The sequence below is a fragment of the Tenrec ecaudatus genome, chromosome 4 (assembly GCF_050624435.1).
Source record: "Tenrec ecaudatus isolate mTenEca1 chromosome 4, mTenEca1.hap1, whole genome shotgun sequence".
Classification (NCBI taxonomy): domain Eukaryota; kingdom Metazoa; phylum Chordata; class Mammalia; order Afrosoricida; family Tenrecidae; genus Tenrec; species Tenrec ecaudatus.
The window spans coordinates 187,666,433-187,686,639 of NC_134533.1; the positions used below are offsets into that span (position 1 = coordinate 187,666,433).

General features: G+C 45.2%; 1 protein-coding gene across 3 annotated transcripts in view; it reads right to left on the bottom strand.

The window, feature by feature from the left end:
* Nucleotides 1-264: 264 nt before the first annotated feature.
* The window catches only part of UBE2E2 (ubiquitin conjugating enzyme E2 E2), a 349,451-nt gene continuing 329,508 nt past the window's right edge, over nt 265-20,207 (bottom strand). Inside the window, exon 6 of one of the 3 annotated variants that reach the window (XM_075547168.1) lies at nt 265-9,555. In XM_075547168.1, the coding sequence (XP_075403283.1) occupies nt 9,458-9,555 (98 nt within the window). In that variant the 3' untranslated portion in view covers nt 265-9,457. The remainder of the gene's footprint in view (nt 9,556-20,207) is intronic. The other 2 variants (XM_075547167.1, XM_075547166.1) reach the window with 2 other exon arrangements.

Below are 20,207 nucleotides of genomic sequence, written 5' to 3' on the forward strand. Positions count from 1 at the left end.
GAGCTATGAAGAAAGTGGCATCAAGATCGGAGGAAGGCTCATCAGCAACCTTCCATATGCAGATGACCCAAACTGGCTTGCTCAAACGCAAGAGGACTGGAAGCACTTACTGATGAAGATGAAAAACTAAAATCTCTAGCACGGATCACAATTCGGTGTAAAGAAAACAAAATTCCTCACAACGGGATCAATAAGCCACAGCATGACATACAGAGGAAGGACTGATGTTGTCAGAGAATTAATTTGATTAAATCCACAATCAATGCTCACAGAAGCCGCTGTCACGAAATCAAACGATCTATTGCACTGTGCAAATCGGCTGCCCAGAACCTCTTTTAAGTGTTAAGAATCAAAGATGTCCCTTTGAGGACTAAGGTGCACCTGACCCACGCCATGGCATTTTCAATAGCCTCATATATGTGTGTTTAAGCTAGACGTTGAGTAAGGAAGACTGAAGAAGAATCGATGTTTTTGCATGATGGAGCTGTGAAGAAGATTGATGAGGCACACCAGCACCGAAAGAAGAATGAACAAATGTGTCCTGGGGGTTGTACATCCAGAATGTTCCTTAAAATTGAGGCTCATGAAACTGGAACATATGATCAGGTGAGACCAGTCCCTGGGGGAGGACGTCACGCTGGGTGGGTGCTAGATGGGCTCAAGGGGAAGAGTCACGGTGCGGACGGTGCATTGGTTCCGTGGCACTGGACAGCCACAGGCAGAGGAAGCAGGGGCACCGAGTATCCAGTTTGCACTTCAAACCCAAATCTCGGGAGAGGAAGCTCTTTCATCCACAAAATAGGAGATGACAGTAACTTGACTGACCATGTTGTCAACATGGGTAACTAAACCTCAAAGACTCCGTGCTGCACAACTGCATCGATGGATCGATGCCTGCTTTTGCATCCTGGTCTCCCAGCCAGGTACCATCACATAATCACTCCCTGCAAGTTCTCCTTTCTCGCTGGCTCCACTCCGCGTGGCCAGGAATGTCCACTCTTAGTTGCCTCTCCGAGCCGGCACCTGGCTTCACTGTTGCTGGATAAAGCGGCACTTGGCTTCCTACTTTCAGCTTCATTGAGCTCATGAGCACACACCATGGCTTTGGCACAGCACAACGTGGCTCCTGCTGCCATTTTTCTATCAAGCAAACCACTTCTCTTCTCAAACCGGGGCATTCCCCTCCAGCCGCATGGAAGGTGATCTTGCTCCATTCAACCCTCGGGAAACTGAAGTGTCAGATGGAGGTGATTTCAGCGCAGAGGCAGGCGGTGCCGGGCGAGGTGCTCTCCCTGCCCCGTTTGCCATTCTTGCCCTCTGACCAGACGGCTCGGGCTTGCTGTTTCTCGGGGCTTCAGGGTCAAGCACTGGTTAGTTTTCTGCTGCAGGCCTTCCCAGGCCTCCTCTGCCTCCCCGACGTCAGGAGTGAGCGCCATCCTGAACTCTGACCTCTCACCTAATTTTTAAAAAGATGGGTGGGACGGCAATGCTGACTGGGAGGAGGGCGATGATGTGTGAGTGGGATCCGGTATCTGTTCTGTATAAATAGAACTGAACCCCTGACATGGGAGTCTGGGGGCCGGGGTCTTTGGGGTGGCACTCTCTTGGACGACGTGGGCTTATAAGCAGAGAAATGAGATCAGAGTACATTCTCTCTCCGTTCTGCTGTTTGGGTCACGAGCATGAGATTTTTCTTAAATCATTTTATTAGGGGCTCATACAACTCTTATCACAATCCATACATACATCAAGTGTGTAAATCACATTTGTACATTCATTGCCCTCATCATTCTCAAAATATTTGCTCTCCACTTAAGCCCTTGGCATCAGCTCATTTTTTCCCCTCCCGCCCCGGAGCATGAGATTTTTAAGATTCCAGAATTTTCTTCTTACTCCTCTCCAAAACTCCATGATGCTTCAGACTACTAATTTGTAGATCAGCATATATACCTGGGTCCAGTGGTCTCAATCTTTCTAATGCCGCATGTGGTGGTGACCCCCCAACCACAAAATTATTTTTGTTGCTACTTCATCACTGTCATTTTGCTACTGTGATGAATTGGGCGACTCCTGTGAAAGGGTCATTCGACCCCCAAAGGGGTTGTGACCCACAGGTTGAGAACCGCTGCTGTAGTCCCTTGGGCACAGCCGCAGAGCCAGGAGTCAGGGAACAGGGCACAGGGTGGGTACCTCCACCGCAATTGTCGGCATTTCTCAAGCAGAACAATCTTATGGGTCAAATGGGCTGAGCCTGGCATTCAGCCAGAGCCCAGAGGAATGGCAGTCTTGGGTTGCTTGGACTAAAAGGGATTCCAAGCCATACCACCCACCCCCATGCCCTTCCCTGATTCAAATTAGGAGGTGGCAATCCCATGGTTTCTTAAGCTTTTCCTACCGAGTCCCCTTTCCGCCTGAGGAATTGGCAGCATGGGCCACCGTGGATTCATCATGTGGATTCATCATGTTCTGTGGATTCATCATGTTCTGTGTTGGGTCGGAAATATCTTTTGGGTCATGTATTTCAGGGACCTTTGCTGTTGCCGACATATTTTTGTTGTTTTATTTTAATCATTTTATTGGGGGCTCATACAATTCATCACAATCCATCCATCGTGTCAAGCACATTTGTACATCATTCTCAAACCATTTGCGTTCTGCTTGAGCCCCCCGCTCCCCCTCCCTCATGAACCCTTGATAGTTTATAAATTATTATTATTTTGTCATATCTTACACTCTCCGATGTCTCCCTTCACCCACTTTTCTGTTGTCCATCCCCCAGGAAGGGGATTATATGCAGATCCTTGTAATCGGTTCCCAATTTTCACCTCACCTTCCCTCCACCTTTGGGAGGGGGGGGAATTGCCACTCTCAGCACCGGTCCTTTTTGTGCCCCCCCCAATTCAGTTACATGACCCCATGTGGGGTGAGGACCCACAGTTTAAGCAGCTTTGGTCCTAACCTAGACCAGGAGCACTCCAGTGGGGCAGGAGAAAGCAAAGAGCCCCGAGAAGGAATGTTCCAGCATCTCCCCCAGTGGAGAAGCGAGCTTGGACTTGAGGAAAAGTCTGCCCCCAGGGCAATTCCTTGGAGCCCAACATACTCTGAGCCTCTTGAAGACCTGGTGTAGCTTCAATTGCCAGGGCTCACCACGCAAGCAGGCCCGCCTGGATTCCTCTGAGGGCAGTTCTAAAAATATCTTGGGATATGGGCTGTGCTCAGAGGGCCCAAGGGCCTGGCACGACAGAGAAGGCCTGTACAGAGGGACACAGCTACCTGGATATAAACTACATGGCTAGGTCGGGGTCCTCTGGCAGGGTTTTGGGGGCATAATTTCAATAGCGTTCAGTGTTAAATAAGAACACATTTCTCTTTAAAGCATGAATGGCACACTGAAGAATTATGCCTGATAATTAAAAAAGTAAAGAATACCCTTTTTAAGGCAGTACGGGGTGCAGGGAAGTTCAAGGTTTCCAGCAGAGACATGGTGGTCTCATCGTAAAGACGCATCTTGAAGATGAGCACTCTAGTTCTTCCTGTTTGGGTCCTGAATCTAATACAGGGTGAGCCTCACACTTTCTCCCCCCAACCCCCTGCTGCCTAGGGATGGTGTCGTACTTCAAGTCTGAGAATGATGCCAACCTGTCTTCACCATGTGACCTACGGATTCAGAAGAAAAGCACATGTGCTTTTATCGTCGAGAGCATGGGCTCTCATATCACATATTTAGGTGGGAATCTCATGTTGATACTTTTCAGGATGGAACTGTATCTCCCCAAAGCATGCCAACATGGCCGGGCCCTGCTTCTCAGTAGTTTGTGGGACACACAATGATCCTCCAGGATGAGTCAGACGTGCTGGACCAGTCAGAGGATGAAGGGTGGGGTTTCACACAGTGGATGCTGGCCCAGCCCTGATCTGGGGAAAGAGAGGGAGGCAGACAGAGAGGGGTCCACCACCCCCAAGAAAGAAGAGTGGGCAGCGGAACAGGAGCCCTGCTCTGTGAACCTCCTAGGTCCAGGGGAAGACCGAGGTCAAGACACACGGAGGTGTCCAAGGACGCTGAGCCCACAATGCTGAAAGGCGACAGGGATCTGATCCTGGAGCGGACCCGGAGAGCAAGCCTTCCCCTAGCCGGCTCTCTGTATTTGGACCTCCGGCCGTCCTCAGCTGTGAGAAGCTATGCTCGTTGCTGAAACCATGTACTTGTGGGTTTTCTGCCGTTGCAGCAAATGAAAGCAGGGCCTTGGCGTGTTCTCCTGATGACTAGGCTGAGGTGTTTCTGTGGTTAACTTTTTATTAGCATGTCCAGTACATGGTGTATTCTCAATAATGCGCTTTGATTTTTTCATGATTTCCAAACTACTAAGTGTACTTTCAAATCCTGGAATAAGATGGCCGACCTCTGCATTTTCTACCAAGAAACCAAAAACCAGGTGAAGACCCTTTTGTGTGTTTGCAGTTTTGTAACAAACCAAGGAGACAGTCTTTGGAGTTATTTAACATCAATACATTATCACCTCAGAGGTCACCTTCTTGGACCAACACGCCTCAGTTCGACACAGCTTCCATCGAGCCATGTTACAGCTGGAGGCTCTGGTGGCCGGTGGTTATGACCTGCGTCAACTGCAAGGTCAGCAGTTCGCAGCCTCGGAAGCTCACAGGAGCTGTTCGACCCTGGCCTGTGGGCTCCTGATGAGTTGGCACCCACTTGGCTTTTGAAAAAACCACAATTAATGATTGGTGCAACAAGTGGAATAAGAGGTACATAACCATTCCTAAATTTGAAAATACGTTCTGCATCATTATCAGCAAGGCTATTTAGCTTTCGGGGCGCTAACTACCACCTGCATCTGATTTTACAAACAGTTTTGGAAGCTTACTGGGACTGCCCTGCCTGCCGTGATGACTAATCCCGAGCGCAATGACTGGGGTTCTGAGAGTCTAGAGGTGCCAGGCTCACCTGAGGGCTTGTTCATGTCCGAGGTGAACGTCGCAGTGGAGTCTCTGTAGCTTTTACATTTTACAGCACTGTGTAGTTATTTTTTTGTCATAAAGCCTTTAGAGTTCATAAAAACGTGAACAGAAATTTTACGGCCTTTTCATATCACAGGTTGGTATAAAAAGCCAAAATGGTGTAGAGGAAAGCAAATGAGCGTTTATGACAGGATTTTCTGAGTACTGTTATCTCCATCACACCCTAGACACAACCAGACAGGAGGTATAAAGTTTAATATTTTGTATGTATTTAAAACGTGTGTACAGGGGAGCTGACCTTTCAAGAGAAAGGCAAAATGAATTTAAACATTGTCCGTGAAAGTCACTATTAATACTGTGGGCTTAATCCATCAAAAGTTAACGAGCGTGAGAGAGAGAGAGAGAGAGAGAGAGAGCGAGATGCATAAAATTTCACATCATAGTGGTTCAATATGTTTGGGGTTGAATTTCAAAATTTAGAGAAATATGAACCTTTGTGGTGAAAAAGTCTAGTCAGTAAAACATTATGAGTAATTTTCAAAAAGTGATCGTCTTGTCTTATATTGCAGCTTTCTTGCTTAAAGACAGAATTTTTAAAATACAGGCAGTCCTCAATCTTAAGATGGGGTTCTGTTCTGTAACCTCCCATCCTAAGTTGGCGCCGATGTAAGCCGAATATCTCATTTTATTCTTTGGTTTCTGGTACGGTAGCCTTTTTATAAATCAGTATCCTTATAAGCCCAGTTTGTCTTTGGGGGGAGGTGGGTGGTACGAGAACGGTCACATCAGCTCCGCTGAATCAGTCGGCCGGACTATCAGTACCTCGTTGTCTGTCTCTTCTTTGCTTCCACTCTGTTGTCAGGTGTTGCTAAGTAGGTACGGGCTCAGTGATCTCATGTACAACAGAATGAACCACCACCCGGCCCTGTGCCATCCTCACAATCAGTGTGAGCCTGCTGTTGCAGTCCCTGTGTGAATCCGTCTCAGGGAGGGTCTTCTCTGTCACTGACCCTCTACCACGCAGGACGTCTTTTCCCAAGGAGGTCTCTCCTGATACCGTGTCAAAGCAAGTGAAATGACATTCGCCACCCTTGCCTCTAAGGCGCATTCTGGCTGTACTTCTTCCAAGAATTATTCGTTTGTTCTCTGGCTGTCCATGGTCCGTCCTTTCAATCGTCTTCACCAGCACCGTCAGTCCAACGGGCAATTCTTCTTCGGTCTTCCTTATTCACGGGTAAGCTTTCTCATGCACACGAGGGTGCTGGGAATAGCCTGGCTTAGGTTAGGGACGCTTTAGTCCTCTCAAGTGACATCCTGGCTCTTCAACACTTTAAAGAAGTCGTGTGCAGCAAATTTGCCCAAATCACTTGATTCTTTTGACAACTTTAATCTTTTCCCCCTTTATCACATCGTTGTCTGCTGGTCCAGTGATGAGGATTTGGGTTTCCTTTACATGAAGTTGCAAACCACACTGAAGGCTGCAATCAATCCTTGATCTTCATCAGCAAGTGCTACAAGTCCTCCTGGTTTTCAGCCAGCAATTTGTGCAATCTGCATGTCACAGGTTTTTAATAAGCCTTCTTCCAATCCTGATGCCCCCTTCTTCTTCTTCATAGAACGCAGCTTCTTTGATGATTTGCTCAGCATGCAGACTGAGTAAGTATGGTGAGAAGATTCAACCCTGACCCACACCAGTCATGCAGTGTGCCCTTGTTCTGTGTGCACAACTGCCTCTTGACCCATGTACAAGTTCTGCATGAGCCCAATGAAGTGTTCTGGAGTTCCCATTCTTCTCAAGGCAACCCATTGTTTGTTATGATACAGTTAGATGCCTTTGTATACTTCTAAAACCCAAGTAAACATCTTTCAGGTATTCTTGGTTCTCGGTCAAGATCCACCTGACATTAGCAATGACCTCCCTTGTTCCACGTCCTCTTCTGAATGGGGCCTCAAGTTCCAGCAGTTCTCTGTCAAAGGATCGCTGCAACTGATATAGGATGATCTTCGGCAAAATTTTACTTGCATGTGATAATTAATGATAGTTCTATAATTTGAGCATTCTGTTATCTTTCTTTAGAATGGGTACAAATGAGGATCTCTTCCAGTCAGTGGGCTGGGTGGCTGTCTTCCAGATTTCTTAACATAGGTGAGAGTGTGCTTCCAGCGTTTAATCAGCTTGTTGAAATATTTCAAGTGGTACTCTGCCAATTCTTGGGGCCTTGCTTTTTGCTAATGCCTTCAGTGCAGCTTGGACTCTTCCTTCATTACCACTGATTCTTGATCATATGCTATCCATCTGAAATGGCTGCACGTAAACTAGTTTTTTTTATAATGGTGATTTTATTTATTCCTTCTACCTTCTTTTGATGTTTCCTCCATCATCCAATATTTTACCTGTGCAAGCCTTCAATACCACAACTCAAGGAAGGCTTGAATTTTTTCACCAATTCTTTCAATTAAATATACACAGAGTGTATTCTTCCTTTTCAGTTTTTTAACTTGGGATTTGCACATTTAATTGTAATGCTTTGCTTTGTCTTCTAGGGCTTTGAAGTTTTCTGTTCATTTTTCATTCTTTCTTCCATTTGCTTTCACTACTTTATGATCAAGAGCAACTTTCAGAGTCTCTTCTGACATTCACTTAGCTCTTTTCTTCTTGTAGGGTGGTCTACTCAAGGGTTGGAAAACAACCTCACAACAGCCAAACGTGGTCCCCGGCTGATTTTGTAAATATGATTGCACTGGGTTACAGCCACACTTATGAACTGGTACACTGGCTGTAGCCCTTTTCCGCTGTACCAACAGAGATGAATGGTTATAATTGGCACAGTAGAAGATGGTTTAAAATGAGACAAACGATAACACGGAGATAAAAAAGGAAACAAAAAATGTTGCCAGGTGCTTTAGATTAAATGTGGCATTTCCAACACTTAAATCTCTTGTAGGATTTCTTTTAACCACTGGAAAACAGCAACAAAAAGGGCCCTTTTTGAACCATAGACCTACAATGTTTCACTATGTAGAGGGGAAAGATTTTTCCGTGTAAAAGCTACTATTTAGCAGTACAGATGTTAATGGCTCCTTCCAGGATACTAATTGGTGGAGGCAGGAGCTCTCAAGGTGCCTGGCTATCACACCCGATATATCCATCAGGCTGTCACTGTGTTTTTTTCACACGTTATCACCCACAGATCAGATTTCCGCTGCTTCCCACCGCTGCATGCCTAAAATAGCCTGAAGGTCACAGCCAGAGGGCCTGAATGTCTTGACCACAAGTACGGTTAGGTTTACTTCTTCCACTCAAATTGAACCAAAACATGACAAAGCAGAACTTGGCGCGAATCATCATGGCAATTTCCGAGGAAAAGGAAGAGCGAAGTGCACGCCGCTGTGGTTGGACACGAAGAGCCGCCCGGACTGCACTTTCTCTGGAAGGTTATCTTTGGAGTGGCCCCTTGTGTGACTGGTGAGGAGAAAGGTTTCACCAGGAGGCTGCCTGGGAGAAAGCCCTGTCCAGCCAATATGCGAAAGGACAGCTAACTACTGAACCAACCATGGAAGCAGTAGGCCAGTCGCAGGTCTGCAGAAATTCCACACTCCAAGCAACGCAACTGCAAAGAAATAGTACATTGTTTGCGATGAAACAAACAGAAAACCAACATGCCCTTTCACCTGTGCTCGAGTTAGACAAGTCGGGTCACCAGGGCACAGAGCAAACCCACAGGGTTACCACACGTGTGTGTATCCGCCACAGTGATTTATTGAGTGCTTTAATAATACAAGTGTACATCAACTGATCCACAGTCAAACGTGACGGGTCCCTAAGAAATTTACAAGCACTTGAAGTAAATCAAAATACATACTATTTTGTTCAATCCACCAGTCTTCTGCGTGGGGGACAGAAGGAAGGCTGTGACAAACAGAGTCTCAGTAATGCACAGTGGTTCTGATTTAAGCGTTTGTACAAACACTTGTTCCCAGTAGCATGCACCCACCAAGAGAGGCTTCCGTACAAAAATCAACCCTAAGCACTACGTCGAAGTAGAAACGAGAGAGAATTCCCAAAGATTGCGTAAAAGGAACAAGAAACCAACGACAAGGGAAAAACAAAACCAAAACCGAAAAAAACAACAAAACCCAAAGAAAACCACACAGTAATACAAAGCTTTCTAAGAAAGCTTTTACTATTACAGGTCCAACTTTTTTTTTTTTTTGTACTGAAAACAGAAGTTTCCATCCATTTGGAGGTGGGGAAAACAAACAAACAAATTCAAATCTTTCAAGTTAAGAAACAAAATAACAACAACAAAAAAAGGCATCACCGGGAGGGGAGGAGTAAGTAGGCGGGGGATGGAGAACAAACCGTCACAGAACGGCTCAAAAGCTATTCAAAATAAGAACCGAGGTTGGGAGGGAGGGCAGGGCTCTTGATGCACTTGGTGAATGTGCTTGCACAGGTCCGGCGGGGAGGCGCAGCGGGCCCCTAGGTGGCGTACCGCTTGGTCCACTGTCGGGCCATCCGGTCGTGCTCTGCTCTGTTGGTCATGTACTGCGTGGCGATGCTGCCTACCAGAGGGTCAGCTGAAAGGGAAGCAGAGTCCATTGTCAGTCCATACCAGCCTTCCCCCTTCCTGTTCCTGTGGAGCCGATGGAGCAGAGAGGCTCTAGGGAGGGCAGAGGGGCTGTTTGAAGCAGGGGGGCTGATTACCACTACCGCTGAGCCCCTTCCAGAAGAGTCATCTATCTTTGCTAAGGCAGGTACCTCATCCCACTTCCTGCCAAGTCTCACACACCTTTCCTCTGCCCGCCCCCCTTTGTGCTGAAGTAGGCAGTTCGTGGAGAAAGTGCTGGGGAGGAGTAGGGAAGGCAGCTCTGGGGGGGCCTTGGTAGATAGCCCAGGGGACATAGGAGGGGGGTGGTTCAAAAAGCTACTGGAAAAAAGGAAATGAAAAGTAATGGGCTTACCCTCCCCTCCCCCCAAAGCATATTGAAATTCCCTGCTGGCAAGGAACTAGAGTCCATGCGTGGTGCCAACAGTTAACGTGTTTGGCTGCTCACGCAGTGCGCCCAGAGGCCCCACGGAAGAAATGCCCGGCTGTCCACTTCTGCAGCAGAGTCCTAGCCTGACACACACAGGCTGCTGTGAGCTGGAAAGGACTTGATGTCAAATTCGCTCAGACCAAACTCACTGCCATGGAGTCAATCCGACTCACAGCTGCCTTCAGGGCAGGGTGGGGCTGCCCACCTGGCTGTCCAAGACTTCAACCTGTTACGGGACTAGAACGCTTCCTTTGTCCCCTGTGGAGCGGCTGGTAGTTTTGAACTGCTGAACTTGTGGTTAGTAGCCCAACATGGAAGCCAGCAGGGCAGCTGACATGATGTTTTACGATTACAGGTCCTCCGGTTTTACACCCACATGTGTGACGCTGAAAACCAAATGTTCCCATCCATTTTGAGGCGGTACATACGCTCCTGCTCGGTGGACATGCTCCGAGCCTCCGCTCAACACAATCCTGCAGCAGCTGCTAGAGAGACGGGACACATCTTCCTCAAAATTGCTGGGGAATATCAGAACTCACGTAAGCTAACTCATCTAGCACTTGACCGATTTGCCATGTTCTCAAACGTTAACACATGAACTATCCCAATCTCTGTGGGAGTTGACACATGAGAACAGTAAAGTTCAGGAGGATCAGTTACTTGCTCAAAGCTGAGTGAGGGGTGGAGGAGGGCTCGGAGCCAAAGCGTCTTCAACAGTGGGCCTCGACCTAAAATGGGGCTGTACAATTTAAACAGGGACACACACACACACACACACACACACACACACACACACACACACACACACACACACACGGTCAGCAGAATAAGGTTTCTGAACACACAAAGACCAAAAATTAATTCAAAATCCGAGATGTCTCTAGAAGTGCTTGCCGGTGTTTCAAACACGTCAGGTGAAGGGAGGGGGCGGAGAGGGGAGAGGTTTGAAAAGCACCGTGTTCACAGGTGGCTTGGGAGACTGGTCACTCCCCAGAGAGAAACCCCGCTGAATGAAAACGGAAGCAACATAAAAGGAAAAGGCACGCGGGCTCGTACACTGCTCAGCTCGCCCCTCTAATTTCCCTCTGGCTCTAATTTTATTTTTCCCAGGTTTGGGTGTGCAGAGTGTAGTGGTTAAGAGGCAGCAGATAAGAAACAAGCAAAAGGGGAAAGTAAAACTGGTAAATGACAATTTTTTAACCCCCCCCCCTGCGTGCGTACACACACACACACACACACACACACACACACACACACACACACACGAGCATACATGCTTCAACAAGTTTGCGGGAAAACTCCGTTATCTTTTAAATAACAAAAAGGCAAAGGCACGGGAAGCCTGTCTGTGGCCTCATACCACTGGTAACCTGAGGCCAGTCTGCAGAGACCGTCTCAGGCCTCCTCATCATTAAGTCACACTCTTCGGGCCAGACGCTGAGGGATGACAATCGAACCTTTGGGACCTTTACTGCAATTTTCTCACGTTTGCAGGTAAGCATCTTACCACGATCCTAGAGAGGCCAGTTTTCTAGATTTACTGTATCCCCAAAAATAGATGTGTGGGCTTTGAAATGGTTGCTTCTATCTATTCTGTGCAATCGCCAACGTGCAGAAACCAAAATTCAACCACGTCCCCCAGACTAACCAGAATTCAAGAAGCTCTGAACTGGTTCACTCAGGTCTGAGCCCGGATGAGCATCTGCCTGTGTTCCTCCGGAAAGGTGTGAGGCGGGCAAGCACCACGGAGTGGGCACGAGCCAGGCGGACGCCTGAGCATTCTACTTTCAAAGACCAGCAACATTCTACCTTGGTTGGTTGGTGGGGTGGAAGAAATTACAAGGCCATTTTCTTCCTTGATATTTTTTTCACAGAAAAAACAAATGCATGTTCAGCCTTAAACACTCTCCAGATTTCTTATCCAACAGATGTAAGCCCAGGTCTGAATTTGTTACCAAAGGAGGAAAATATATAGCTAGTTTCAAAGAGAGAGAACGAGAGAGAGAGAGAGAGAGAGAGAGAGAGAGAGAGAGAGAGAGAGAGAGAGAGAGAGAGAGAGACAGAGAGAGAGAGAGAGAGACAGAGAGAGAGAGAAATACATGCCTTTGACGAAAGCTTACAAGAGAGTGAACATGGACTGTTGCGTCCCATTGCCTGGTTTGCATCTCAGCTCCCCCAGATCACCTTGGGCCAAACGGTTAGCCTTTCTGTGCCTCAGTTTCTTCAACTGCAAACTGGAGACAATAGAACAGTGCCCATATTTCATTGGCTGTCTTAAGAATTAAATGCAATTAAGCCTTGGGGAGCACAAAAAAGTTTTTTTTTCTGCTGCTGTTTCAACATGAAGCATTGTGTGTGTCTTCCTCTCCTGGAAGGAGTTCTTCCGATCAGACTCAAACTTCTCTGCATAGCTCCCTGAGCTTTGTGTAATGCACCCCCTCCTTCCAGCCGCCTTCACCCACACTTCAATCACACCAGGAGGGCTTGTGGCTGCTTTAACAAGCCCTGTTCTCTTCGGACACTGTGCCTTTGCTCAGCTGCATCCCTTCCTGGGAGACAGACTTCTCCCACATCTTTGCAGAGCCAGGCTTCTTGGTGTTTCAACATTTAGTTCAAACACGGGCACATGTTCTCTGGGTTTCCCAGGCGTCTTAAGGGCCTCATCTGTTTAACTGGCTTATACTTCTATCATTGCACCAGTCCACAATACCCTCTCTTTCCCCCTCGCCCCACAACACCCCTTTGAATGGTGTGTTTCCCTATCCATTTCCCCCACTAGACTGGAGCCAAACATGGGTCCACTCAACAAGTCTTTATTGAGTCCGCACTAGGTTTCAGCTTCTTTTATGGGTAAAAACAGGGCTATCGGTTCCAATTCCCGCCCCCCTGCACCTTAACTTCCATCTGTGCGCCTCCAAGTTGACAGTATGGATGGGTGGACAGAAGAACACAGGACCAGTAAGTGGGGCACAAATGCAAAACAATGACAACAAATAGCACAGTTACTCCAAAGGCAAGAGCACTAGCCCCACAAAGGGCTTCAGTCACCTAAGTCAGTTTTCCAGCTGTGTATCATTAGCAATCAGAGTGATTCGGACAGCTTCTTTCTCTGGTCTTTGAAAAACATGTAATATTTTATTATTGGCGTTTACGGTTTATATCAGGGGTCCTCAAACTACGGCCAGCGGGTCATATGTGGCCCGCCGAGGACATTTGTCTGACCCGCCAGGTGTTTTTGCCCCGTTTGGTTTTCTACTTTAAAATAAGATATGTGCAGTGTGCACAGGAATTTGTTCATAGTTTTTTTTTTAAACTATAGTCTGGCCCTCCAACGCATCTGTGGGACAGTGAACTGGCCCCTGTTTAAAAGGTTTGAGGACCCTGATTTATACCCTGCTATCGCCCCAGACCATGGGCTTCTACAGCCGCCTTTTGGCTGGCCACCACGCCTGTGAGTCTCCTGCCTTGAAGAGGAAGAGCCAACACACATTTGTTTCTCGCATGTACTGCTTCTTCCATAATTTTGGCTGGCCCGGTTTCATTTATTTAAGTCTTTTTTTAAAAACCAAAAAGTAATTGATGATGACAATCCATGGCACCTCCTGGATCCTCATGCGTGGAGTAGAACTTTTTGAGTTGGGAATGACTGGAGGACAACAACTAGCAAGTTATTACTAACAAATAATACGTTCAAATCATAAAGAAGCATGCATGAGTGAAAACACTACCTTCCGCCCCCAAACTTCTGTATCTCTCTACCCCTTCAATCTTGAAGTTACTACCCTTAATGGTTTGTTTCCATAATTCTTTCCTTTAAAAATTATTTAGTAATTTCCCTCAGCTAGATTGCTGTTGCTCCAACACTCCCAGGATCTCTACGTCCTCCTTGTTGTTGATTTTAATTCCCTAGTTGTTCCCATGTCTATGGCGTTGTTTGCTCACCGCTCCCTTCCTTCTCCTCCTTCTCCCCCTACATCCCTCTGGGATCTTCAGTCCTGCAGCTTTCTAGGGCAAGTGTGATGATAGGGCAGGAGGAATGTAAAGAGGAATGATCTAGGAAGCAAAATTATGGATATAGGTATAAGCATAGGTGTGTAAATATGTAAATACATTTAGCCATAAAAACAGAGGTATTGGCCTAGGTACATATATTTATATGGCAATACATTGAGGTAGTGGACAGACTTCGGGCCTCTGCTCATACCCTCTCTCAACGAAAGAATACTTTATTCTAACAACCTGGCATTCTGTGATGCTCAGCCTCCTGGCACAACTGTCGAAGACAAAATGGGTGCATAAGAAAATGTGATGAAGAACGTTGATGGTGCCTGGCTATCAAAAGCTAAGGCGTTTGTAGTCTTAAAGACTTGAAGTTAAACAAGGGCCATCCAGCAGAGAAGCAACAAGTTCACACAGAAGCACAGCAGACGGTGCACTCATGAGGTGTCGGTAGGGACTGGGTAACAGGTATCAGAAGACCCAAAATAAAGAAACAAAACATATTGTTGAGAGCAAGGGAGCTTGGAGCAGAGATCTAAAAGCCACCTGTAGACAATGGGACATCCCCTCACAGAAAGGTCCCAAGGAAGGGATGATTCAACGCGGGCATGGTAAAGGACCGAGGAAATAAACAACATTCCTCTGGTTCCTTGAGGCTTTCTCACCCCCCACTATCATGACTCCAGTCCTGCCTTTCCCTGTGGGCTAGACCGGAGCATGTGCACAGGTACAGATAGAGATAAAAGCTAACAATACACAGAAACCAGAAACAGGAATGGGGGTAGTGATAGCAGAAGAGTAAGGGAAAGGTGCAGAGAGGAGGAAGGGGGAATCTATTGATCAATCCCCCCACCCCCCGCCACCAGGGGATGAACAACAGAAACTGTGGGGGAAGGGAAACAGCGGTCGGTGTAAGATATGAAAATAATAATTTATAATTTATCAAGGGGTTATGAGGGTGGAGAGGGGAAGGGGGGAAAGAGGAGCTGATACCAGGGGCGCAATAGAAAGCAAATGTCTAGAAAACAAGGATGGCAAATATGCCTGATACAACTAATGTATAGATTGTTATAGGAGTTGTAAGAGCCCCCAAATAAAATGATCTCTTCATAAATAAATAAATAACTCAAATAAAGTGTGATCCATTTGACAGGCACGCCTGAAACTTGCATTTTCCTCTTTAAAGAATGCAGTTACTTAAGTCAGTACACATTGTTGTCGACTACGAACCTGACTCGTGGTGGACTCATGCATATTGAAATAGAACGCTGCTCAGTCCTATGCCACTCCCATGACTGGCTGGCGACTGAGTCCCAGTATGTGTATACACATGAATATTTGTATGTGACACACACAGATATATATTTATTTTATTATTTAAAAAAATAAATCATTTTGTTGGGGGCTCTTACAACAATCCATAAATTGTATCAAGCACATCTGTACGTATGTTGCGATCATCATTTTCGAAACATTTTCTATTTGAGCCCTTGGTATCAGCATCCCCCCTCCCTCCCACACAGATATTTCTATGGGTTGGAATCAAATTGATGGCACGTACCACCACCCCATATAGTTCTAGCTTATTACTCCTAGTAACAAGAGCGCCTTCCCTGGCATGCTTAACTTGATTCCTGGCTGCTAGGATTGTCAGCATGGTAGACTTGCGCGTGTCCTGTGCACATGCTGGAGAACGTCTGGAAAATAAGTGCCTCCAAGCGGCAGGGCTGGACTAAGAGGTATGCATTGTGAGCTTTCGGTAAACAATGCTAAATTGTCTTTCGATAAAAGGATGTGCAATTTACCCAGTTTCTGGACATTCTCACCAACACCACTTTGCCAATCGTTCAATTTTCTGCCAAGCTAACCGGACAAAAATAAATTTCATTGCTATAACTAAATTGAACTTGATGCTCACTGAGGCCGAAAATTTTTTATGCACTATTTGTGTTTATTTCTTCTGTGAGCTGCCTGGTCATGCTCTTGCTCATTGTATTTTTCTTGCTAATATGAAGGGACATGCTCCATCTTGCAAACATTAAAGAGGCACTGAAATTCAGCTTTGGCCTCAGTATTCAGCCAAACTCCGTTTTAGCCTCTGGAGGACAGAAAACCCAGTTATCTGGGTTCTACTGGACCTGTGGAGATCAAACATCATAGTTTTCCATCAGATCTAAGAAACCTGGCACCACCATCGGACTTGTTTTTTAGTGTGTGATACTGTCTTTTAAATACTGGCAAGCATTTGGAATTGAAAACTCTCTTTCAGACAGAGGCAAACTATATGGCATACAAGATGAAGATCTTGTGAGATGAAGAGTAACGTCAAACAGTAACAACAGAACAGACTCCCCATCATCCAGGTGATTCTGACTCCTGGCAGCCACCTGTGGGTTTCTGAGGCTGGAATTCTTTTATTTTATTGGGAGTTCTCACAGATAGTCTAACAATCCATAATTAAATTAGATCAAGCATAACTGTACAATTGCTGCCACCATTAGTTTCAAAACATTTTCTTTCTTCTTGAATTCTTTGGTACCAGATCCCCTTTATCCCTTCTCCCCCACAGAAACCCTTATTATTACATATCATTATTATTTGGTGCCATATCTGATATCATCCAATGGATCCATTCACCTCCAATTATTTTATTTATTCCCCTCAAGTGGGATTAGATGGTCATCATTGCTATCAGTCCTGTCACCCCCCTTCCCATACCCTCAGGGAATCATTACTTCAGTTACTATTTCTGAAGGGTTTATCTATCTTGAATTTCATGCATGGAATGACTTAATTAAATGCGATAAAACTAGGACCATAATAGTAAGGGGAGGAAATATTAACGAACTAAAGGATAGCTAGTTGTTTATCAATGGTATATATCATCCTTGGATATATCATCCCTGGGTATCTCATCCCTTCCTTATGGCCCTTCTGTGACGGAGTGTCTAATTATCTTACAGATGGATTTTGGGTCTCCATTTTGTCTGTGCTCCTTCACATAAATTTGATTGCTTGTTTTTGAACTTCTGATACCTCTTCCCATCGAAACCTCATGATCACACAGGTTGGTGTGCTTCTTCCATGTGGGCTTTGTTGCTTCCCTGCTAGATGGCTGCTTGTTTAACTCCAAGCCTGTAAGATATATATAACTTTTTACTTCTTTCCTTCTGCCCCACTATCATGTTTACCCATCGTCCACCACTCATTAATTCCTCTTGGGTACCTTTCAATGGATCAAACACAATCAGGAACACTACACCCTTCTCACTGTCAATTTGAGATCACTTGCTATTCCCCTGTCCTTGTAGTTACTGGGTCACTGCTCCCCTCCCCTGCCTACCCCCCACTCCTGGATTGTTGGTCCCATTGCTATCTCCTTGGGGTTGCTTATCCTGCTTCTTATATTGATAGACACCAAAGGGGGAAAAAAAAGAAAAGAAAAAGAGATGATACAAATAGTTCCCTGTCTAACTGGTGTCCTGACCCAGAGTAGAGGAATCGCTCTGTTAAACAGTGAGCAGGCCCTGTTATCATCCATCAGTCAAATCCCCCTTCTTTCAGAGGTCCATATCCTAGGACCCACTTACTTAACACTTAATACCCTTTTAGTCCTCACCACTTGTGACCAAGGGATGCGCCTTTTACAAAACCCCATTGATCTTCCTGCAGTCATATCTCCAACTGAAGCTGGCCCTGCAGTCAGTCCTCTCTGCGAATGAACTGCTCTGAGCAGGAATGTTGACCTCAAGGCTTGGTACAGCATCCCCCAATTGCCGTCTTTTTTCTTCCCCCACCCTTCTGGGCTGTAACGGCATGGGGTGGGGAGATGTCTTTCCACACAGGTGCTGTCTGCATCTTTTTTCTTTATTTTTTGGGGGGATGACGTATGTATCATTGGGTTTGGTCTGGCTTTTGCCAGAGTATCTGGTCCTCAGTCCGGAAACTGTGATATGTACATTTTCTCCTATGCTTATTTTGCCGTTTGAACTTACCTTAGTGGATTCATGTTGTACTTGTCTTTTTGTGCTGGGCTAACTTCACTCAGCATAATATCCTCCAACTCTTTCCACAAGACGAGGTGTTTCAACTTTTCATCACTGTCTTTTTTAGGGATGCATAGTACTCCATTGTGTATATATACCAGAGGTTTTTAAAATGCGTATAGTCTATTGAGGGAAATTTAGGCTGTTTCCAATTCTTTGCGATTATGAACTCCACAGCGATGAACACTGGTGCGCAGATGTCTGGTCATGGCCTGTTTCTGATTTCTCCTGGGTATATGCCAGTGGACTTGCTGTGCTGTAAGGTAACTCTATTTCCATCTATTCTGGGTATTGCCGAATCGCTTTCCACAGTGGTTATATACACTATGAGATCAGTGAATGAGAGCTCCTATCTCACCACCCAAGCTCCGACATTTGTTGCTTTCTGTTTTTCTGAATTGGGGTATTCTTATGGGTGTTAGGGGGCATCTTACGGTTGTTGTGATTTGCATTTCCTGGGTGGTTAATGATTGGGAACATTTTCTCATGTTTATTGGCTGTTCTGGGTTCCTCCTTCGTGAATCTTCAGTTCAAGTCCTTTGCCCACCTCCTCAGTGGGCTATTCGTTTGTGTGTGTGTGTGTAAGGTTGTAGGGTTCTGTATATTTTAGTAATAAGACCTTTGTCTGATAGGTCATTACTAAGTATCTTTCTCCAGTCTGTAGGCTGTTAGTATTCTCTTTATGAAGTCTTTCAAGGCACCCAAGTGGTTTTATCTTTGTTATGTCCCATAAGTCTATTTTTATCTTCTGCTGGGTGTGTAAGGTTCTTAAGCTTTGTCCAAATTTTTTTCAATAATGATCTTGATAGTTTAGGGTCTTACCTCAATGTCTGTGATCCACCTTGACTTTGTCCTTGTGTATGGGGTGAGGTATGGGTCGTGCTTCATTCTTCTGCAGGTTGGTATCCAGTTTTTTCAGCACCATTTGTTAAAAAATGGCACCTGCTTCGCATTTGATGTTTGTTTTTTTTTGGCCTTTCTCAAAGATCAGTTGTCTGTATTCTGCTGTTTTCATTTCTAGATTTTCTGTTCTCATCCATTGGTCCAAGTATATATCATTATATCAGTACCATGCTGTTTTGACAACTGTGGCTGTATAATAAGTTTTAAAGTCAGGAAACGCCAGCTCGCTCACTTTACTCTTCTTGAGGAGTTCTTTGCCAATTATAGGCTTCTTCCCTTTCCATAGGAAGTTGGTTGTCAGTTTTTCCATTTCTTAGAAAAATGATGCTGGTATTTGTATTGGGATTATATTAAGCCTTTTAGGCATACAGCATCTTAAGTAAAATTGACATCTTTACAATATTGAGTCTACTGATCCATGAGCATGGGGTATTTTTCTACTTGTGAAGGTCCATTTTGGTTTCTTGTAATAATGTTCTGTAGTTTTCCTCTTATAGATCTTTTGGGGTTTTTTAGTTAGATATATCCCTAAATATTCAATTTGTGCTTGGTTATTGTGAAGGGTACTACCTTCTTGATCTCTTTTTCTGTAATCCCATCAGTTGTATATAGCAATCCAATTGACTTCTGTTTGGTGATCTGGTATCCGGCCACCCCTACCATATTCCTCTATCGCTTCCAGCACTCCTATTATGGAACCTTTGTGGTTCTCAATATATAAAATCATATCACCTGTGAATAACAATAATTCACTTTTTTGTGATTAAAATAATTTTACTGGGGGCTTGCACAATTCTTATCACAATCCATATATACATCCATTGTGTCAAGAACATATGTACATTTGTTGCCACCATCATTCTCAAAATATTTGTTTTCTACTTGAGCCCTTAATATCTGCTGTTCAAAATTCACTTCTTTTTACCCAGATATTTTTTACCTTTGATATTTTCCCATTACCTTACATTATTAACTAGGACCTTAAGGGCAATGTTGAATTATGGTGGGGGCAAGGGGAATCCTTGTTTGGTTCTCTTTTTCAGTGGGAATGTTTTTGTCTTTTCTCCGTTGATTTTTAACACTGGCTGTTGGGTTTTCATATATAGCTTTAATGATAATGAGGTAATTCCTTTCCAGTCCTATCTTCTTGAGTGTCTTAATTAGGAATAGGCATTGGATGTGTTGAATGTTTTTTTATTTTTAGTCTACTGATACCATCATGTCCCTTTTCATCTCAATGCGGTG